This window comes from Brachyhypopomus gauderio, chromosome 21, assembly GCF_052324685.1.
Source record: "Brachyhypopomus gauderio isolate BG-103 chromosome 21, BGAUD_0.2, whole genome shotgun sequence".
Classification (NCBI taxonomy): Eukaryota; Metazoa; Chordata; class Actinopteri; order Gymnotiformes; family Hypopomidae; genus Brachyhypopomus; species Brachyhypopomus gauderio.
Genome location: NC_135231.1, coordinates 9,161,174 through 9,183,403, shown reverse-complemented (window position 1 = coordinate 9,183,403; position 22,230 = coordinate 9,161,174). Strand labels below are relative to the sequence as shown.

The window sequence follows — 22,230 nt, the reverse complement described above, 5'->3', positions numbered from 1 at the left end:
TGATACAGATGTCGGTATGTGTTGTGTTCAGTACGTGTTGTGTTGTGCTGCATCTAACAGTCCGATCGACAGGCCTTTAGGTTCAGTTGTGTGGAAGTGTGCAGTAGCAGTCATGCTTCAGTAAAATAAAACAGTAATCGTTAAACTAAAAAAGTAACTTCTCTGATGCCTTGACAACTATATGCCTAGCACCTCCATCAACCAATCAGAAGTCTTGCACCACTGAAATTTTGATTGCGTTTCTAGGTAACCATTTTTTTGCTAGCTGTTTGAAGTTCAGTAGTCTTTTCTTTGTACGTTTCTGGTTACTGATTATGATTTTCACTGACAGTTCTTTATTTGCAATCCTCACAATGTTTAAGAAGTTTTGTCTGTTAATGTTTTCTGTAAAAAAATTGCTTCAGATGCGTAAATTAAAATCTGCATCTTTTGCTCAGTACGTCTAGAAGATTAAAGATGAAATAGGAGACAGAGATGCTTTTTAGCTAACATTAAGTCATGTTACTGTGTTGATCATGTTATACATCTGTGTGGTTTACTGTGATTGATCACAGGCCATAGGTTATGAGTGCAGGTCAATTGTTGTGGGATTCAAAATGTGTCTGTGGTCTGCACATTGAATGAGCTGGTGGCCTTTCTGGAGATAAAACAACGCAACAAAATGAATCTGTCTACACCGCATTAATACCGCAACCTCAGCTTTTTCTCACCTTTGTATTAAGAAGTGAGAACTGTTAAGCAGCAGATATCTGTCACATAATCCAATATAAGCTCCTTTTTGGATTCAAATCCCAATTCTGGTCAAGTACAAAATGTTGCACAGGCACTTGAAAGAGGGTTCACCCCCCCGCCATCCCCGACGGTGGTGCCATATCTGAGCTCCTCCCTGAAAGGAAGGACAAAGCGCTGAGCGAGCTGAGCGAACTGGGCGAACTGGGCGCTGGCCAGTGCCAGTGGGTGGCTGTGAATTAATCATGACGGACACACCGGTGATCGTGCTGGGCATTGCTGCAGGTGTAGCCGGAGGATCAGATATCGCTGCTGCTTGGTGACGTGTGGGCGGGGCTTACTTGGCAGCACATTGGGAAGATATTGAAGAACCCATGGACTCCGTGTCATTTGAGAGACTATTACTAATTCAGCAGTACAATTGTATTATTGTAACGTCGTGCATGATATATAGGACACGAGAATACGGTGCAATGATACAATGACATAAGCATGCAGGCTGTAGATTAGATAGATGTTTAATTTGAAGATATACAAATAGTAAGAGACATGTGGATTGAGAGAGCGGATGTTTGAATGTCATCAGATTCATGATTGGTAGATTAATCTTTTAATGAGGCGTCTCTCAGGGTCATTCCACTGGTTGTTGGTCACCGAGAATAAGTGTTATCCCATTACAGGGACTCAATCAGACGCTGCAGTCATACCAAATATCTCAAGGCTTTTAAAACATTCCCTACAGTCTGGATCAGATTTCAGCAGCATAAAAAGCAGAATAGGAGTGTGTGAAAAAAAAAAAAACCCTGCTAAGAAAATGTTAGACTCCATCCATTCAAATCCAATTTACATCCACTGAGCTTTTCTGACACATGCTAGGATGTATAATACTTCCTCTTAAGACATTTAAGATAATGTGAAGAACGCATTTACCTGGCAGTCCAACCCATATCCTGCATTTCATTTTAATGGTTTATTACTTCAAGACGCTACCCATTTGAAACCCCCATTCCCTCCATTATAACAAAGATGAAGAAAATTAAACACTCCTTTCTGGCATATTGCTTAATTTTACTTGGTTCAGTTCTTCCAATATTGACCTGTTTTGCCATTAAATGAAAAAAATGGGCTCAGACACCTGGCCTAAAGGACAGTTGAACACTTTACCCTGAAACCATTTCTGGCCTGTGTCCAACAGTGACATTCTTAAGGACATTAAATACTCATATTGGTTAAACTGATTTTTTGAGATGGCTGTGGGTAAGATGGCTCTGAATTCATAATTCCTGTCCAACAGCAATCCAGAAAACAGATTAGATTAGATTAGAAATGTATAGCGCAGAAATGAGAAATGTATTAGCTGCAGCTACCCACAATGACAACAAAGCTTGCCTCCCTCGTCTTCCTGGACACACACTCTATCCCTCGTGTCAGGGTCTGTGTGGGATGCGGAGCCTCGATGTACTCCTCCGTGAAAACAAACTCTTCCTCACCTTGGTGAAAGATCTCACGTGAGTGAGGGCAGCTGGGAGGTTTCCATGGCAACAGTCCTGGCAGGCCTATCCCTGCCGCCCTAGCGCGTGGTTGTCATGCCAAGAGTGTGTTGCCTTGTGCTATCCCAGCTTTGTCTGGGACTGTTAGCTCGCGCTACAGTCACACGCTCGTCTCCATCATCTGTCATCTCCGACTAGCCGTGACAGCCGTGCATAAGCCGGCTCCCGCTTGGACTCTTCTGAAGTGAGACGTGTATTTCACACATGACAGTGTGATTCATTTTCTCATCACAAAAACATCCTATTACCCTGGCTAATCTGTTAGAGGTCCTTGCCCACTAAGCATTTGCCAGCTGAATGAAAGAAATCAACTCTAGACATCTTTAAAATCTCACTTGCGTTAATGAGGCTAATTAGTTTGTTTATAAATTAAGCATTAATTATTTTCTTTGTATGTTGTCACAATGACTGACACAGTGATTTCTTGCTATAGTAATTAAAGCATATTTTGTTCTTTCTAACCTTCCATGATTTTTGCTTTAAATGCTTTAAGATGAAATAGTAGATGTAAAACATGGATTAAATATACATCGTATCTGCCATCACTTGTACACCAGCGCTCTCTCTCTCTCTCTGTGCACTGTGTATACGCACGTGTCTCCCGACATTCTCTGCACTTCAGTCGTAAGTACAACACCAGTGCCACTAATCACTGCTTCTTGACCTGGACCAGAGGTTCCATCTCCTGCTGCTGCAGTGGAGGGTCGTGGTCTTACACAAAACCGGGCCTGGCGGGGGTTGCAATGTTCGGTTCTGCAGGACGGGTTGTACCTCTCGCTGGGATGGACAGGTGCAAACGGAGACAGGCTATGATGAGAGGGGTGGTGGAAACAGGACGACTAACACCACGACTTCTGGACACCCTAGTGGGTCCAGAATGGACCGGTACATCCTACAGTGTTCACGCAAGACGATTCCGTTTCCCAGTCATTATGGCTGCAGCTAAATTCTACCTGCTCACATATGAACACATGCAAAATGTATAATTTATTTGAAGACTCGTGTTTATTGATTGAAGCAATTAGTATTGATTATTGATATGAGTGGCTTACCTTCTTTCAAAATGTTCAGCAAGGCATGTTTAAATGCACTCATGACAAGAGATTTTCATAATGACATGTGAATAATCTAACAGGCTCATTAACTGGATTTATTAGCATTCTTGAATAATTGAAAAACTACTCTAAAAAGTTATTTGAGACAGGGGCAGATACATACCGCAGGCATGAATAATATTGAGCTGGATTAATGTCAGTCACTCCTGCCGCCTTTACTGTGCCCAGTGTGTTATCATATTCTTTGAAAATAATATATTTTGCAGATCGAAGTCAGTGTGGTTTGTGTGTATTTTGTTTATATTAAATACAGACAAAAAGAAAGTGAAAGGCTGACTGATGATAACTTTCTCACTGATGGTGCCTAATTAAAAAACTCATCCTGGTAAATGACTCTGGTCTTTAGGTATTCATTATTCAACAGACCTCTACAAAGACCTTCGCAGGCTTTTTTCTTTCATTCATTCTTTCGCCCTTGGGAGATGGTTTCAGACCAAAGGTTTCGTTCTCAGCGAAAATAAAAATCTCACAGGAATGCTAATGCAAATAGCCCAAGTGGCCCATTGTAGCTAAGCTAAGACTTATATTTATTTATGAAAACGTAATTGTTGGTCTGTTTTGAGTCTCTTTTGGTCCTCTGTGTAGAGAACACACATATGTGTACTGAAGTGATCATGATTTGATATGTCCATGACGAACCCATACCAGTTTCCAAAGCAACTCGCGCACAGTAGTGTATATTTTTAATCTTTAACGTCGACCTCACTCATGGGAACAAATGTCGCCCCCCGTTGGTCATAATTCCTTCACATTTCTTATGAGTTCAAGAATACTTTAGAGCAGTGCAGGTTCTTACATTTGTTTTGTGAATACTGACAGTTCCAAGCCTGGTCTGGCCAGCTGAATACACCATCATGGCTGCAGAATCTGTCTGAGTGGAGACACAGCACAGGGACAGCTACCATACGTCGATGTTCATTATGGTCATTGGGGTTCTTGTGCGGGCTTGAAGGATAACCGTATTGGGTGAGCTGAGAAGCGGCTGGTTGCCTTGATTGACTCCCCTGTTATAACAGAGATCTGCCCCTGACCATGAATGCATCACTCAATCACAAACTTCATTAATACCTTATATGTGAGCACGGTTTGACCACTGATGCAACGGGCCGTTGCACGAGCTGATGTCGGGGCACGAGTGCGCACTTCCGAGCCGCTTTGTTTCATTAAACCGCTCCTGCTGCTGCTGAATCACGCACTCGACAGCGCACCAAAATGCAGAAATCATGATATCGTCCACTCCACTCTTCAATTACCGCGCAATAGAAATATCGTTCTTATAACAATAATTGCATCGCCACGAATTAACGGCTGGAAGTGGGAAGGCGCCGTGCCTCCCACAGAGCCCTGGAGCGCGCGCTGTCGGCGCGAGGACTAGGACCGCTTCCCCTTCGTGGTACAGATGTTTCCATAGCAACCACTGTGGCATTTTTTTTTGTTGTTTCGGATAAACACGCTCCTGGAGATAAATAAAATGTTCTCTGTTGCGGTTTCGCTCGCAATGTGTTGTGTGGGCATAAAAGCGAAATCTCGTCCATTGCATTTAACAGCGGCGTGTTGCAACGTGCAAACAAACGCGCAGTGAACAAAAACGTCCAGTGCGATGGACACGAACAGCAGGTTTACATCTGAAAGTATTACATTTAAAAGTGTGAGGATCTCCTCTGTTCTTGGGAGCGGGTGCATGCAGATGTTTTTGGAACTCAAACACAAGGCGCAACAAAAGACGCTAATAGTCGTTTCACCTGAGCACTTAACGGCGCAAAAGACGCCGAGGGCTCTCTTAAGATCACAATCACTCGCTCCAACTCTCATCACAAGGCCGCCGCCTTAAGTGCTGAATAATTCAGCGCATTTGCTTTGATGCAAAAGCTCGTGTGTGGTTTTGTGAGGCGAGGGGCGCGCGTACGGCGCTGGCGGCGGTCCAAGCGGAGCGCATCTGTTGCCATGGCAGCGAGCTCGCGCGCCGCTCACTTTCAAGTGAGCGGAGGGAATTAACAGTAAGTGGATTCATGCCGCGCTTAGCTCGCGCACAACATTCACGCTCGGGGGCCCACCGAGTCGTCTGTTCCCCTGCAGAGCACATGCCAACACAATATGCTGTTTACTTTTTTTTGTGTGGATGTTGCAGAGACTTCTGCTTATGGTTTAGACTACATAACACCAAGATGTGAATAAATCATAAATTCCAAGTTTTTTTAAGATAGATGTTGAAATTAGACATTTTAAAAAACCAATTTAGTATTCATGCTGCAAAATATGTTATGAATTGTTTCAGCAACAAACACTTTCCAAAATGTTACTGCGGCAAAATTCATAACGGTGGACATCCTTATGAATACTCATGAGAGCTTAAAAACTCCAAACCGCCTCAACAGCAGTTTACAAAACAGTGTATTTATGTAGCCTATATCTAAACATCAAAGTCATCAGAGCTGAACGAGATAAAAAAAAACTGAATCCGATTGAATAATCCAGCAGAGTTGTGTGGGCGAGGCGGAGCAAAGCATGGTCTCTTGAGTGAATAGATCAGCATATACTTATGAAATTTTGCTACTTCATACAAACTTTCCCCCAACTTTTCCACTGCTTTTTATCCGAGTGAGCCAGGAACTGTCTGAGCATTTCTGATGAGTTTAGAGTAAGTTCATCCAAGAAAGTTATAAGTTCAAGACTACCAGGACAGCTAGTTTCAGCAACAAAAAAAGGTCAGTCTGGGAGCAGATCCATCAAGATCAGTGAGATATCTGTATGGATCGCCAAATACACTTTTTGGGTTCAGAGGGTTCAGTTCAGATGCAAAGAATGATCTTGCTATTAGGAAGCTCTAGATGGTTCTTCAAGTTTGACCTGCTGAATTATGGACTGAAAACTTACATAAGATGGAAGACGGTTCACAATATATACAACACTGACAGGTTCAGGTGCAGTTCCGACAGCCTCTTTCTAATTTGCAGGATAACGATAATGAAACTTTCAAGACTTCAGTCCCTTCCCTGATATAGTCTTATCAGTAATGACAGGTAGCTACCAGTTCTCATTCTCAAACTCAGCCCTGAGGACTCTTTGACAATTCTTCTAGTTGACTGTTTCAGCATCAGCTCAAGTCTTGCAAGAGCTACGCCTGGTGTGCTGTAGCAGGGTAAAACACAAGAACAGGCCCCACACGGAGCAATCGGTCCCGAGTCTCGCAACATCAGAATCATATCCAGAACCTTAGCCTAACTGGAGACTAGTCACCATTCATTAAAGGGATATCCTCAGAATATCTTTTTAACACCATTAATAACAAATTATATTTGCTTCCCAATATTGTAGCAATATTGGCATGTTTAGGAATGTGAGCCTTTTCACATGGGTGTAAGAGGATTAGCCGCAAATAAGTCACATCACTGGTTATATTTGGCTTGGAAAAGACTTTCAATTAGTTATTGAGAGAAAATGAAAATCTAGGTGGCTGACATGCCTGTGGGGAGAAAAAGAGAAATAATGACCAGCCATAAATCTCGGGTCTTATGCAACAGCAGTGGCGAAATGAACAATGCTAATACGTTTTTGATATATATTCACATTTTAATGGTCATACTTTATCAATGTAGCCCTGTTCAACAGTGAAAAGAAGTGCAACAAATATGTAATATCCAGGAGGTTGAGGTCGATCATTCCAAAAACTGAGAACAACAGGATTACAGTAAATACACCAGTTCTGTAGCCAGAGAGGCACTTTAGCCCGTCACATGCAAAAGCGGTTAGAAAAGCCCTGAAAAATGGACAAGACTGCTAGGCTCGCTGGTCCACAGTGCGTGGAACACAGCGACACAGTCCGACTGGCATTCTTTTGCGATATTTGGCACAAACGTGATCATATCCTGTACAGCAGAGAATACAAACCACAATCAAAAAAGTGCTAAGAGCAGAGCGACGTTCCAGCCAGGTGTGTGTGTGTGTGTGTGTTTTGTTTTCTTCATACAAAAATAAGCCATTTACATATGCAGGTAGTGTGTAGCGACAAAAATTACAATAAGTAACGTCATCAGCAACAACAACAAAACAAATTTTTTAAAAAGGTAGGCCCTTGCTCGTCAGTCTATAAAAACATTTGCTCAGTCTCTCAGTGCTGCAAAATAAGTACCCAAAAAGATCAATCATATTTCTTAAGTGCCCAGAAAGATCAATCAAATTTCTTTCACGTGAAAAACGCATTACTGAAGTTCACAGTTCCATTGTGCACAAAAAATATTCAGTGTTGCTAGATACAGAGAAACATTGTGTCTTGTCTGAGGGAAAAATGTGAAAGATGAACCAGTAAACAGTGCTTTGTGCTTGTAATATCAATACATTCCTCCGACAATACAGCTGTACCTTTACTACTAAAGATCAAAACACAAGAATAACAACATAGAACTTATTGCAGCTCATTAGAAGAAAAAAAAAGATATATAAAAAACATGCCCTCAAGGAAAAACATGCCCTCAAGGAAAAAAAGCAGATCCCAGCTTTCCCGATGGGAGCCCACAACAGTGCTCTTTCGAAATTCAACCCATACCGAGAGACACTGCAAAGTGCTTTTTATGCAGATGTTAGTATTTCAACACCTCCCACTGCCTAAAAACGTCCTTGACTTTTACACTTTCGTCGGCGACTTTTCTGCTGTGTTTTGGAGCACTTCATCAATTCTGTCATCTTCTATGACAACTGGAAAAAGGGAGAGAAAACACGGATCAGATTCTGCGAGAGAGAGAGAGAGAGAGAGAGAGAGAGAGAGAGAGAGAGAGAGAGAGAGGCGAGGTCACCCAGGTGTGGTCGTGGCCGGACACCAGAGGACACACCCGGCTGTTAACACAGGCCTGCCTACACCCTGCGCTCTATTATATCCAGCCTAGTGCAACCCATCCCTACCAACCCATGAGACCGGATGAAAACCCATGTGCGCTTGCGTTGTACAAATCATTAAATCTATGCCACGACGTAACACACTATTCCAGGCAATACACACCAATAGACACACCAAACATGGTTGGAAAATTATGAGGCGCCCCAGAAGACGCATTTGTATTACCACATGACAGGCTTAAAGACATTTTTTCACAAGTAAACACCGAAACCGGGACTGTAAACAACGCATGCAATTCCGTATGCACTTCAAAAATAATCAGAATGTAAAAAATATATCAATTAAACTTGTGTAGAGTTCTCTCACCTCGTTTGCTCCTTCCGATCTGTCCGAGTTTTGGTGCCCTTTTAGTTTGCGTTGTGCCAAAGAAGTTATTGGTTTTGTTCAGTCTGCAGGTGAGCGATAATTGTTCCTTGTCGCCATCATTACCGTAATGCGTTATGTTTTCGTCGTAAGGCAACACTTGCGACATGATATCTCTTTGCCTGCTATAACAGATAACTAACGAAGCTAGACTAACGACGTGAATCTTAATAACGCTGCTGCGACGGTCCGTAAATATCAAACGTACCAACAGAATTTGACAGCAAGCCGACTGAGGTGTCCCGACGTTTCCCGCAGCGAGGTTCCTACTTCAGCAGCACGGTCGCCTCGGCGCAGTTTCGGACAACTCGAAAGTCATACGGAAAGGATGATGTAGTGGTGCAAAACAGTAGAGTGGTGCAAAATAGTGGAGTGGTGCAAAATAGTAGTGGTGCAAAGCACAAATCCCTCTGCGAGCGGGAATACGTCACTCGCGCAGAGTTTTGCTGGTGCACCCGGCAGCTCTCCCCGTTTCACTTTGCAATGCATATTTTATTCCCTGCTTTCCAGGGGCGTCCCACGTTACAGAAATATTATTGCTGACGTTTATCGTGTGTGTTTGTCGTTTTACAAAATGCAACCCAAAACACTTAAGCATCCTGGAGCATGATGAAATTATAACATTTAATTACCGTGTATTAGGAATCAGTTAAATTAATGTGTCGCATTAATCGCAAAGTGATATTTAAAATCTGGATAGTCTTACTTGGACATAAACTTACTAAGCCTTATATTACTATATGAATGTAGAGTCTAGTAAGCGTCTTTAGTCACATTACGGCAGCGCGCAATAAGTGCATTGGTGCAGGCTGGGAACGCGCTCAGTTCCGGTAGGAACATTCTGGGCCTGGGCCCGAGGGGGAGAGGGCGTGGCTACGTATCCTACAGGCCCATACCAGTAATTGTTGGGCAGTAATTGCTGTCGGCATTCAATTTATGCAGTTACTGATGATTAATCTCTAAAGCAGGGGTTGTGGGCACCCCTGCTCTAAAGCATCTTCTGCCTCGTGTGGATGATAGATTGGTGTCAAAAGTGGGATCCAGCGTGCGCTGGAATAAGTTGCGTAGGTGCTAGTGAACTTTATCGGCAAGAACCTGAAGTTCACCATGTTGCACCTCCGTGCATCCTGCCCTCAAAGCTGACTTCAAGAGAAGCCAAACATGTTTGTGCTGAACGCTACACAAATGTCCCACCATGCTGACTGGATCCCCTACCAGACCGCCAAAACGGAAGATACTAGAGACAAGAGGACATACGGCAGAGAGAGTGAAGGTGCCAGTGTGGCGACAGGGACTATAAATGTCAGTATGTCAGTGCTGCAAGCCCAGTGCCTTCACTGGAGGAAACAACACTCCCAGCACCGGTGAAGACGGTGACGGAGGCGGTTACGGTGCCAAGAAGTTTGGCACGTGAGCTCCAGGAGGATCCATGGCGGCCGAGCGCGGACGTTCAGGGTGCGCTGTGTGGGGCGGAGCCGCCAGAGGATCCAGAACAGAGATGAGCGGAAACCGTGGTTAGAGGCTGGACAACAGTGGCCGGAGACGTGGCGAGAATGGCACAGGGCCAGCAGGGTCCCGGCGAGACACTGGGAGACGAGGCCGGAGAGGTGGAACGTTTTTATGCGAGGACTGCCACGTGCCATATGAGGCCTCTGCTCACAAACGTTGTCGGAGTTCGGGAGGGAGGGAAACCACGGGGCGCTGTGTTGATGCTGGGAAAGGGACGATCCCGAGCAGCGTCGGGACCTGCTTGTGCCGGTGGGTTCTGCAAGACTCCGGCTCATCTGGCTGGAATGGCCACTTCGGGTCCGCAAAGACCTGATCCAACGTTCCAGCTGATTGTGCACCATGACACCTGAAATAGTGCTTAATGCTACTGTTATTTTCTTCAGTGGGTCATGTAAATCCAGACTCTGCCAGCCCCATATGCCCAAAGGATATGCCCACTGTAGGGCAGCATGGAGTGGCCCTGGGAGGAGGTAGCAGGGTGATTATTGAAGGGGAAAAGGCCACGACTGTGCTTCATAAACACCTTCATGCTGTTGTCAAGTGGGCAGAAGTGATTTGCTACAGGAAATCCTACACTTCTAGTAGTTACAGTAAATTTCATATGTGTAGATACAAAAATAAGTAGATGGCGAGCTCCCTCTACTGGTCACCATAAATCTGGTTGGTTTCTTGGTTTCTACTGTTAGATCCAGTGAGCCTTAGTCCAATCAAGAAGGAAAAAGTTGTATCTAAGCAATTTCAAGCTCATTTAGGGACCATTTCCACCAAAGAACGGAAGATTTCAAATTATTTTGGCTCTGAAAGAATGTCCAGTGCTCACATTTGCACAATTCTGATTAAGGGAAACTGGATCCCCAATAACAAAGAGGAAGCTGCCTATGAAAAACAGGCAATCCTTCTGTTCTATATGTGCACAGTACACGATTTTAGCAGCTGAACAATTTAGTAAGAATGGAGGCATACAGGCATGATTGATTCAATTTTGTGTTTTTTTTATTTTTTGCTTAGAAAACATTTTTGTTTGTTCAGAGCACAGCAAAGATCTCTAAACAATAAGTAATTGAGTAGGGGAAAAATAAACATTTATGAAAAAATCAACAGCTGCATGTTGTTTTTTGAAAACTGCATAGAAGTATCAATTTAAAGCCTTTAAACAGTAGATAAATAAGCATGTGTGGTAGGAGATTCACCACATGGATACGTTCATTTGTAATCTATAATACCCAATCATGTTTACTGCTATTTTAATTTTTAGGGGACTACAAAAATGCCCCATGAGGTTAATCATGAAACCACAATCCCAGAAGCGGCAATAAGTTCCTTTTTGGTAACCAAAACTGATGATGATATTCAGCCATAGACAAGACATACTGATTTACACCCTAAACCAGGAGTACTCAAATAGAAATGATGACGGGCCACATTTTATTTTTTCAATCACTGAGGGGGGCGGTTGGGCATCTGCTACCTGTTTGTTGTTGCCATAAAGGCAATCCCCGGCATCGGCTTGAGATCGCGGTGCGCGATTTCAAAATAAAAGCGGATAGCGTGATTGAAAAAAAAAAGATTCCTAAAAAAAAACCCACTTTTCAAAATAGCTCGCGGGCCGCTATTTGAGTATGGGGGCCCTAAACCATCAGGCTAAATAAACACTGCTTCAGAATGTCATCAAATCTCTAAGAGAGCCGTGAAGGCACAAAAACAAGGGTCAGATGCCTCAAAGTTGTTAGCTGTTGTAAAGAGGCACCATTCTATCTATACTCGCCCTGCAAATGGGGCATTTCTTTGGCCAGGGCAGGGCATCATAGCAGCGTTCACACGTGCACACATGGCCGCACTCGAGGAACACGCAGGCACGCTCACGCGTCAGGCAGACGGCACACGCGCTTGCCGGCACGCTCGTCTCGTCGAGATTAAGCTCTCGCGCGCGTCTCCGTTGCTGCTCTGCGAACACCTCCAGCTCGGCGCGCTCTTTGCTCTGCCGTCTCCGGCGGGCCCAGTGTCTCCACAGCGCGTAGAGGACCGTGGCGCACGTGGCCACGCCCAGCAGCAACGTGAGGGTGCGCCACACGTGCAGGCTGCCCTCTTGCCTGGCCACCAGCGTGTCGTAATCCACGCGGCTCAGGAGGTATCGCAGGCCCTGCTTGGGGGGCTGCAGGCGGACCACGCTGCTATCCAGGACCAGCTCGCCCACGCCCGTGAGGCTGGCACCCAGGCGCAGCATCTCCTCCGTCTCCTGGATGCCCTGGGGGCGCTCGCCGCTGATGAAGTGTCCGATCACGTTGCCCAGGGAGTGCTCGCTGGGGTGGAAGTTCTCGTATGTCGTTTCCAGGTCCAGCTCGGCCGAGTCCAGGGGACGGACCACACGCACCGTCACCGGGATGCTGTCGTCATGGGGGGCCAGGTCAAAGGGTACGGTGTTGGTGCGTTGATGGATGACCTTTTCACAGTCATTCCTGAAGCAGTTCAAAATATTGATTAGGAGGCCTGAAGTAAACATTGCAAAAGAAAACTGATTCACATTTGTTCCATATACATTCTTGACAGTGAATGTTTCATATGTCAACACATTTAAAATGGGCTTAACAAAATTTTAAATAATTATACAATCACAAACACAAAGCCAAAGTAATGAAAATAGAAAGTTTACCAGATATGAGTAGTCCGATTCCAAACCATTTTCTTTTCTTTTAGCGTCAGTCTCTCAATGACTCCTTTGCAGTTGTCTACAAACTGACTGTTCAAAGTTTCTTTCACAGAACGCACAACTCCTGCAGGACATTCATAGTTTGCATATTATTTCCCGCAACAAATGATTAGCAATTTATCATCCCACCGAGTCTGTCTAAGCAAATGAATATTGGACAATAAGAAAATATCTGAGTACCGGCAAAACATGCTATACAAGTGTCTGTGTAGGGCAGAATCAACACTAACAGCCTTAGGACACACTTAAAAACAAAGACAAACCTCATCTCATACCTTCAATAACAGCATATGGGATACATTTTCCTGGAGCATCTGCAAGGATGTTTTTCAGGTCTTGATCTAGTGATATTTTCTTGGCTTCCTGTTCATTTTTTTAAAGAAAGCGTTTTTAATGAGATGTCAGTAGTTGGTTCAGTGAGATCCTACGAGATCTTTACTTACTTTTAACCTGGCCACATGTCCTGCCTTTCTTCTGTATATTGAATAAAAGACAGCAGTGAGGGCCGAGCTGGTGGCCAACAGCACAATCTGGCCAGTGGAGGGTCTCCCACTCAAGTCCATTCTTCAGCCTGGGTTATGGCTACAAAGCAGACTCTCCTTAGCAAAACTTTACGAATAATGGTTGTTGTTTTTTTCACAACATATGTTGACATATATTATGTTGACAATATAAAACATGAAACATCGTTTGTGCTTGCTTAGCTAGCTAGCTATCTGGAGTTGTTTTATAACTAAGGTAATTTAGCTAACTAGCAGGGTATCCAATTAGCTAGCTAGCATTTTAGGGAGGTTAAAAATATTTTGACTCCTTTTATAGAATCTCGGTGTGTACAGGAGTAAATGTAAAGCCGAGCGACATCTATTTCTCTATTTTTAAACCGACAAAGATAGCGAGTTAACAAACACTAATAAACGAGGGAAAGTAAACAAGTCTATTTCCACCAAACTGTCTTCCTTTAACTGTGGGATTTCAGTACGTTGCAATCTAACTTAAATGTACATACTGCCACCCAGTGGGTGGGATGTGAAGGTTCATCAAATTCACTGGAGGGGATGAATATTTGGTGTGTTGTCGCTTAGCTACTAGAAGATACTGTACGTATATCAGACGTATTTGTAGAGCAACTACTTACAAAGTGTTGCTATTCTATTAAATACAGTTCGGAGAAGACAGACACAATTTACTAAAATGTCAACATTAAATACAAGCCTCATATGTAATTACAGAGTGAATGAATAACCCTCTGTCATACAATGATGCCCTCAGGCTAACAAATCAATTTCCCCATTTTTGTTCTGTTGTATGTGTATAACACCATAAGGCATCGTGGTAAGTCACTCTTACAAGGCCTGTACAACAACGTTTTAAGAAAACCTTCAAATCATTAAAACCAACGCAATTCATATGATTATTATGGCAGCTTCAAGTGTACATAATCTGTTATTCTGTTGTGCGTGTAAAACACCATAACCCACCAGTTTGGTTTCCATAAGAACATGATGATTAAGTCGTTTTCTCTCCCCCAACCCTGTTACTATTACACCCACACCTCCACCTGTCTGATGATCTCAATACTGTAGAACGCAAACCACAGAAATCACTGTTTCCTAATCCAGAGAGATTTGATGTGTATGTGTCCTGGGCTCTGATGGCTTTAAACATCCTCTCGCCACCATAGTCACCATAACCCATGTATTTGTGAGCTGGCGCCATCTGGTGGACAAATCACACAATTTTTCAACTTATTTATTTCCTTACAAAAACCCCTCCTACCTGTACACACCAGCATGTTTCAGGGCATAAATCTGGGAATGCCACCTTGGTCAGTATTAATTCTGTGCTCAGATAAGTCATAAGCAGAAGCTCTTAACGCTGCATTTGTTTTCTTCTTTTGGACTAATTTCTGAAAGGAGTCAAAACTCCCTCAGTTGGATAAAGGACCACAGTGACTGATTCTCTCCTGTGCTACTGTGTTTATTACAGAAGATCTAAAAGTGAAAGTGAAGTTTGTACAGAAGGAGACATTACAGAGAAACAGCACAGCAGCTGTTGGAGGAAATGGCTGCTACAAACCCTCTGTCAGAAGAAGAGTTTTCATGTCCTGTGTGCTGTGACATCTTCAGGGATCCTGTTCTACTGTCATGTAGCCACAGTGTGTGTAAAACCTGTCTGCCGCACTTCTCAGAAACTAAGGGATCTCAAGAATGTCCAGTTTGTAGGAGAAGATCTTCAAGAGATGATCCTCCCTGTAATCTTGCACTAAAGAACCTGTGTGAGTCTTTTCTAGAGAGCAGGAGTCAGAGATCTTCAGCAGGGTCTGAGATCTGCAGTCTGCACAATGAGAAACTCAAACTCTTCTGTCTGGAGGACCAACAGCCTGTGTGTGTGGTGTGTCAGACTTCAAAGAAACACAAAAACCATGACTGCTGTCCAGTAGATGAAGCTGTGTGTGAATTTAAGGTATGAAATTACTTTTCATAATTTATCACAATCAAAATGTCTACATATGCTACTGAAATTAGTTACTAACTATATTGTGTCAGCAGATGTGGTTCTAGCCAAAGACCCAATAAATGCATGTGACATAGAATGACAAAACCAGGAGAAATGCTCAGTGGTCAAAGTCACTCCATAAAACTCTAGTGCCTATATGTTGTAATAAAGTCTATGAAGATCATATTCTCCAACACAGTTATATCTCTATATTAGATATAAGTGAGAAGGGTCCTGTGTATTTGGTGAACAATGAAACCTGCCATTCTGATCTCTACAGTTTCACTCTCTGAGACTCCCAGAACATTTCTACATTTACAGTGTAAACCCGCTGTAATAGACTCCTACTGCTCTTAACTAAAATTGTAATTGTAGAACAAACTCAAGACCTCACTGGAGTCTCTACAGCAGAATCTGAAAGTCTTAGAGGAAGATAAACAAGCCTGTCAGAAAACAGCAGTCCACATTAAGGTGAAAGGTCACTCTGAGTGCTGCTTTGATCACTGTCCACTTACACCATAATAAAACACACACATTTGTACAGTTTATATTTCCTCATCATCTCCCATTCCAGTATCAGGCCCAGCACACAGAGAGGCAGATAAAGGAGGAGTTTGAGAAGATCCACCAGTTTCTAAGAGATGAAGAAGCAGCAAGAATAGCTGCACTGAAGGAGGAAGAGGAGCAGAAGAGTCACATGATGAGGAGGAAGATTGAGGAGATGAGTGGAGAAATAGCATCTCTTTCAGATCAAATCACAAACACAGAGAAGGAGATGGAAGCTGATGACATTCTGTTCTTACTGGTAAGAATCTCCCTCTGTCTGTATCTCTCTTCTCACTGTCTATATTAAACATATGCACACATACAAAAAACATGTTAAATCCACCAATGTAAAAGAAAATCACTCAGAATCACTCAGTCTGTGTCTCTTCTTACTTAAACACATACACAAAATATATCAAATGCACCAATGTAGATGATAAAGAATTACGGTCTGGCATATTGGCCATGTCTCACTACCTCTCATGCATGTACACACAGACACAGACACAGACACAGACACACACACACACACACACACACACACACACACACACACACACACACACACACACACACACACAAATGCATAAGTAAAATGTTGTGACATGTATTTGTGTGTGTTTGTAAGAGTCTTTAAAGACATTGTTTTATAATTATACAAGGAAGAAGTACATTTGTTTTTTTATATATTTGACCCTCATATAAATAAAATTAAAAATTTTTGATTTCACCATCTCTGTACAATTGTCCCTCTGTTTCCTTCTCAGAACTTGTCGTCCACATTGAAACAGTAAGTGATTATTATTACTGCTTTGATCTCTATATTGTGTTATACATTTTGTTGGTCAAATATTTCTGATACATTTAGATCTTCAGAAACATGATATATGAAGATGGTATTTAAGAAAAAAAGTAGACTGATTATGCCCAAAAATTCGAAAAATACATTGATTAAAATTGATATATACTCTGTCAATTTAAATCACAATTAATTTGCACAAGATATACAGTGTAATAATACATAATGAGCCATAATAATACAGCTTTATATATTTCCAGACTTCCCCACACCCCAAAGGAACCTGAGAAGGTGTCAGGACCTCTGATCAATGTTGCAAAACATCTTTCCAACCTGAATTTCAGAGTCTGGGAGAGAATGCAGAAGATTCTCCAATACTGTGAGTTTTGATTAATGAACGTAATTCTGTTCTCTTCACAATTAGAACTCTATAGAGAGAGAAACATTAAACATTGTGTGTTTGTTAAATGAACTATTCCAGTATTAAAGGCTGTATTAGTATAAACAGTGAGGGGGACGACCAGTTGACTGCTGGTCTGAGGAGAGACAGTCAGTCCATGAGGAGATCTACACCACCCGCTCTCCCCTCTACACACCACCCACTCTCCACCTCTACACCACCCACTCTCCACCTCTACACCACCCACTCTCCCCCTCTACACACCACCCACTCTCCACCTCTACACACCACCCACTCTCTCCCTCTACACACCACCCACTCTCCACCTCTACACACCACCCACTCTCCACCTCTACACACCACCCACTCTCCACACTCTCCACCTCTACACACCACCCACTCTCTCCCTCTACACCACCCACTCTCCACCTCTACACACCACCCACTCTCTCCCTCTACACACCACCCACTCTCCACCTCTACACACCACCCACTCTCTCCCTCTACACACCACCCACTCTCCACCTCTACACACCACCCACTCTCTCCCTCTACACACCACCCACTCTCCACCTCTACACACCACCCACTCTCTCCCTCTACACACCACCCACTCTCCACCTCTACACACCACCCACTCTCCCCTCTACACACCACCCACTCTCCCCTCTACACACCACCCACTCTCCACCTCTACACACCACCCACTCTCCACCTCTACACACCACCCGCTCTCCCCTCTACACACCACCCACTCTCCACCTCTACACCACCCACTCTCCACCTCTACACACCACCCACTCTCCACCTCTACACCACCCACTCTCCACCTCTACACACCACCCACTCTCTCCCTCTACACACCACCCACTCTCCACCTCTACACACCACCCACTCTCTCCCTCTACACACCACCCACTCTCTCCCTCTACACACCACCCACTCTCCACCTCTACACACCACCCACTCTCCACCTCTACACACCACCCACTCTCTCCCTCTACACACCACCCACTCTCCACCTCTACACACCACCCACTCTCCACCTCTACACACCACCCACTCTCTCCCTCTACACACCACCCACTCTCCACCTCTACACACCACCCACTCTCTCCCTCTACACACCACCCACTCTCCACCTCTACACACCACCCACTCTCCCCTCTACACACCACCCACTCTCCCCTCTACACACCACCCACTCTCCACCTCTACACACCACCCACTCTCCACCTCTACACACCACCCGCTCTCCCCTCTACACACCACCCACTCTCCACCTCTACACCACCCACTCTCCACCTCTACACACCACCCACTCTCCACCTCTACACCACCCACTCTCCACCTCTACACACCACCCACTCTCTCCCTCTACACACCACCCACTCTCCACCTCTACACACCACCCACTCTCTCCCTCTACACACCACCCACTCTCCACCTCTACACACCACCCACTCTCCACCTCTACACACCACCCACTCTCTCCCTCTACACACCACCCACTCTCTCCCTCTACACACCACCCACTCTCCACCTCTACACACCACCCACTCTCCACCTCTACACACCACCCACTCTTCCCCTCCACACACCACCCACTCTCCCCCTCTACACACCACCCACTCTCCACCTCTACACACCACCCACTCTCCACCTCTACACACCACCCACTCTCCCCCTCTACACCACCCACTCTCCACCTCTACACCACCCACTCTTCCCCTCTACAAACCACCCACTCTTCCCCTCTACACACCACCCACTCCCCACCTCTACACACCACCCACTCTCCACCTCTACACACCACCCACTCTCCCCTCTACACACCACCCACTCTCCACCTCTACACACCACCCACTCTCCACCTCTACACCACCCACTCTCCACCTCTACACACCACTCACTCTCCACCTCTACACCACCCACTCTCCCCTCTACACACCACCGACTCTCCCTCTCTACACACCACCCACTCTCCACCTCTACACACCACCCACTCTCCACCTCTACACACCATCCACTCTCCACCTCTACACACCACCCACTCTCCACCTCTACACACCATCCACTCTCCACCTCTACACACCACCCACTCTCCACCTCTACACACCATCCACTCTCCACCTCTACACACCACCCACTCTCCACCTCTACACACCATCCACTCTCCACCTCTACACACCACCCACTCTCCACCTCTACACACCACCCACTCTCCACCTCTACACAACCACCTTCCCTCCCTGGTCCTTGTGTCTGTGTCTGTCCCTGTCTGTGTACCCCTCACCATCTTTGAGTTTGCTTCTACGGTGGTCTGGACACTGTGGTCCTCGTTCTCTGGTCCCGTCCTTCAGTCTGGGGACAGTCCACTGGTGTTATTCACTCTGGGAGTAGCACCCTTTGGTGGGGGGAACAGTAGTGATAGCCCCACAATCACAATGACACACACACACACACACACACACACACACACACACACACACACACACACACACACACACACACACACACACACACACACACACACACTTACACACTTAAGACCACAGATACTAATAATACACACATGCAGTGTGACAGTAGTACCTCACTAGTTAAGTTTCACATCACAGACACAATTCCAAGTGTCAAAACAACAAGCACACAAGTACTGCAGGGGTGTGTGGTGAACACACAACATCACCATCACTTCCCTCTTATCAACCTACTGCAGCATTTCACTCAGAGTAAAGGGCCTGCAGTCTGTAGATGTGACCTCATCACATAAACACATGAAGAACATGATGATTCATTCTGTTCTCTCTCCTCAGTCCCTGTTACTCTGGACCCCAACACTGCACATCCACACCTCCACCTGTCTGATGATCTCACGACTGTAGAATCCAGACCACAGAAATCACTGCTTCCTGATAATCCAGAGAGATTTTATGTCCGTGCATGTGTCCTGGGTTTTGAGGGTTTTATCTCAGGGACACACTGCTGGGATGTTGATGTTGGAGACAGTGAACACTGGCTACTGGGTGTAATTAGAAAGTCTGCATCGAGAAAAGGAGAGTGTTTCTGGGGTTCAGTGTGGAGCCTGAGCTACTATAAAAGCAAATACTGTATACTCCGCCCAGGACAGACACCTCACTACCTCACACCAACAAAGAAAGTGTAGAGGGTCAGAGTTCAGCTGGACTGGGACAGGGGGAAAGTGACATTCACTGATCTTCTAACCAGTTCACACCTGCACACTATAACACACACTTTTACTGACACAGTTTCCCCAATATTCTGCAATTGCAATTACTCTCCTGTGAGGATTCTACCAGCAAAGGTATCAGTAACAGTGCAACAGCACAGTTAATGTTGTCTAGAATTCATACATATAGTGAATGAAACACTCAACACTGTAGAGCTGAATGGAGTTCTGTTATCACCTATATCGTCACACAATGTCAGTATGGTGGGGGTATTTTAACCCTTTAACACCTTAACACATGTATGTATAACGTAATTACCATTATTAAAATGAATTAAATTAATGTTAGACCTTTATTCTAAGTTGTATAATGTCCATATAATCATGTATGGTGTTATAATCCACATATGGTGTGTGAACAAGGACATACATACTTACATTTCTGCAAATAAATGCCTAAATTTAAATCTGAAATAACATTTAAAAGTTTGATTTCTACATTATTTCTACGTTATACGCTAGCAAACTCATCAGGACATAAAGACCTGGTTGCAGATACATTAACAAACCATGATAAGGATAAAATCTTGTTCCAGATGCATTTTGATGTAGAATTGAAGCATTTCTCCATGGGGCGTCTCATTGTAAATGTAAGTTCATCAAATACACGCTCTCAGGTGTGTTATGTAATATACAGTTGCCACACAATCTCTGACCATTTATAGAATATGCAGTGCACAAGAGCAGCTTAGTGGGATTGTGGGAAATGGAGTTTTTGGAATAATTAGTACACACACTGCCTACTTTGTTAGGGATGCTATCAGTCACCCCTCCATAACACACTCCCTACCTGATGAAGGAGTGAATCTCATACTGATAGTCTGATCAGTCATTTCACTCACATCCAACTCACTGAAAACAGCTATGAAGTTGTTGCTTGATTTCTGATTTGATTTACAGTGTCCTCAGCTGCAAGTTTTAGCATAAAATACATGTGTGGTTATAACTGGAGTGGTTGTCACACCCCCCTGTATCTGCCGCTATTTCCCATCAGTCACATTCTCCCAATCCGACACTTCATCCGACTCAAGCAATTATTGTGATTCACGCCCACGTTTATTGAGGCGATTGCACCTGTTCTTACTTATATGTGTATATTTAACCTGTCTGCATTCACATACTCATTATGAAGTACTGTCATATTATGAAGCCACGTCTCCTTCATGCAAACTGGTCATGTCCTTTGATTGTTTCGCCAGTTACTGATCTGTTTTGTCCTCTCAGTCTTGTCTCAGTTCTGCTCCTCTCTGGTTAGTTCTCCTGTTCACACTGCTCCTGGTTTTCGAGGCTTTGAACTGGTTTACCCCTTTACTTATCCCATTTGTACTGGTTTTGTTCTGGATATCTGTACTGGTTTTCATATCACTACTATGGATTTGGATCTTGCTTGTTCATAAATGCATCATTTGACCTGTAAGCATCTGGTAGTATGACAGTGATGTGATAAAAATAAAACTTTGTTTAATTCTCTTTCCTTTGCTTTTATTTGTGATTTGCATATTCTGTACACACATTAGACAGTTTACATTAAATGTAAAAAATTATAAATGTAAATTACGAGAGTTATTGCAGAATATGGGCAACTCGGTGGCTTGGTGGTTAGCACATTTGCCTATCAGCACTGGGGTCTTGGGTTCAAGTCCCTATCTGAGCGGAGTTTCCATGTTCTCCCCGTGTCTGCGTGGGTTTCCTCCCACAGTCCAAAGACATGGAGGTTAGGTAAAATTGGCAGTCCCTGACAAATGTGTGTGTAACTGTGTGTCTCTGTTCAACAAAAAGCAGTTGTCTGAGTGTGTGTGCTTGTATGCCCAGGGGGCTGTGGATCCTGGTAGAGAGTACGCTGTGCGCAATTGGCTGCAGCTTCTTGCCGGT

General features: G+C 44.2%; 2 protein-coding genes and 1 pseudogene across 3 annotated transcripts; 1 reads left to right on the top strand and 2 right to left on the bottom strand.

The window, feature by feature from the left end:
* Nucleotides 1–6,943: 6,943 nt before the first annotated feature.
* On the bottom strand, nt 6,944–9,442 carry camk2n1b (calcium/calmodulin-dependent protein kinase II inhibitor 1b). The gene is made up of 2 exons (XM_076984538.1): nt 8,592–9,442; nt 6,944–8,086 (listed from the first exon to the last, which is right to left on the bottom strand). The coding sequence occupies exons 1-2, from the start codon at nt 8,755–8,757 to the stop codon at nt 8,016–8,018; spliced, it is 237 nt and encodes a 78-aa protein (XP_076840653.1). The 5' UTR covers nt 8,758–9,442; the 3' UTR covers nt 6,944–8,015.
* A 1,686-nt stretch (nt 9,443–11,128) lies between these two features.
* Nucleotides 11,129–13,850, bottom strand: mul1 (mitochondrial E3 ubiquitin protein ligase 1). The gene is made up of 4 exons (XM_076984560.1): nt 13,308–13,850; nt 13,140–13,227; nt 12,808–12,928; nt 11,129–12,613 (listed from the first exon to the last, which is right to left on the bottom strand). The coding sequence occupies exons 1-4, from the start codon at nt 13,425–13,427 to the stop codon at nt 11,884–11,886; spliced, it is 1,059 nt and encodes a 352-aa protein (XP_076840675.1). The 5' UTR covers nt 13,428–13,850; the 3' UTR covers nt 11,129–11,883.
* A 1,075-nt stretch (nt 13,851–14,925) lies between these two features.
* Nucleotides 14,926–20,463, top strand: LOC143485215 (E3 ubiquitin-protein ligase TRIM35-like; annotated as a pseudogene). Its single transcript, XR_013122808.1, has 6 exons — nt 14,926–15,327; nt 15,736–15,831; nt 15,935–16,165; nt 16,674–16,696; nt 16,966–17,084; nt 19,925–20,463. The product of XR_013122808.1 is annotated as an E3 ubiquitin-protein ligase TRIM35-like (transcript).
* The last annotated feature ends 1,767 nt before the right edge of the window (nt 20,464–22,230 follow it).

Coding starts and splice junctions, on each gene's coding strand:
- camk2n1b (XM_076984538.1), bottom strand. CDS start 8,757: ATGTCGCAAGTGTTGCCTTACGACGAAAACATAACGCATTACGGTAAT. Junction 8,087..8,591: donor GATCGGAAGGAGCAAACGAG/GTGAGAGAACTC, acceptor CCCTTTTTCCAG/TTGTCATAGAAGATGACAGA.
- mul1 (XM_076984560.1), bottom strand. CDS start 13,427: ATGGACTTGAGTGGGAGACCCTCCACTGGCCAGATTGTGCTGTTGGCC. Junction 13,228..13,307: donor GACATGTGGCCAGGTTAAAA/GTAAGTAAAGAT, acceptor AAAAATGAACAG/GAAGCCAAGAAAATATCACT. Junction 12,614..12,807: donor AATCGGACTACTCATATCTG/GTAAACTTTCTA, acceptor GAACTGCTTCAG/GAATGACTGTGAAAAGGTCA.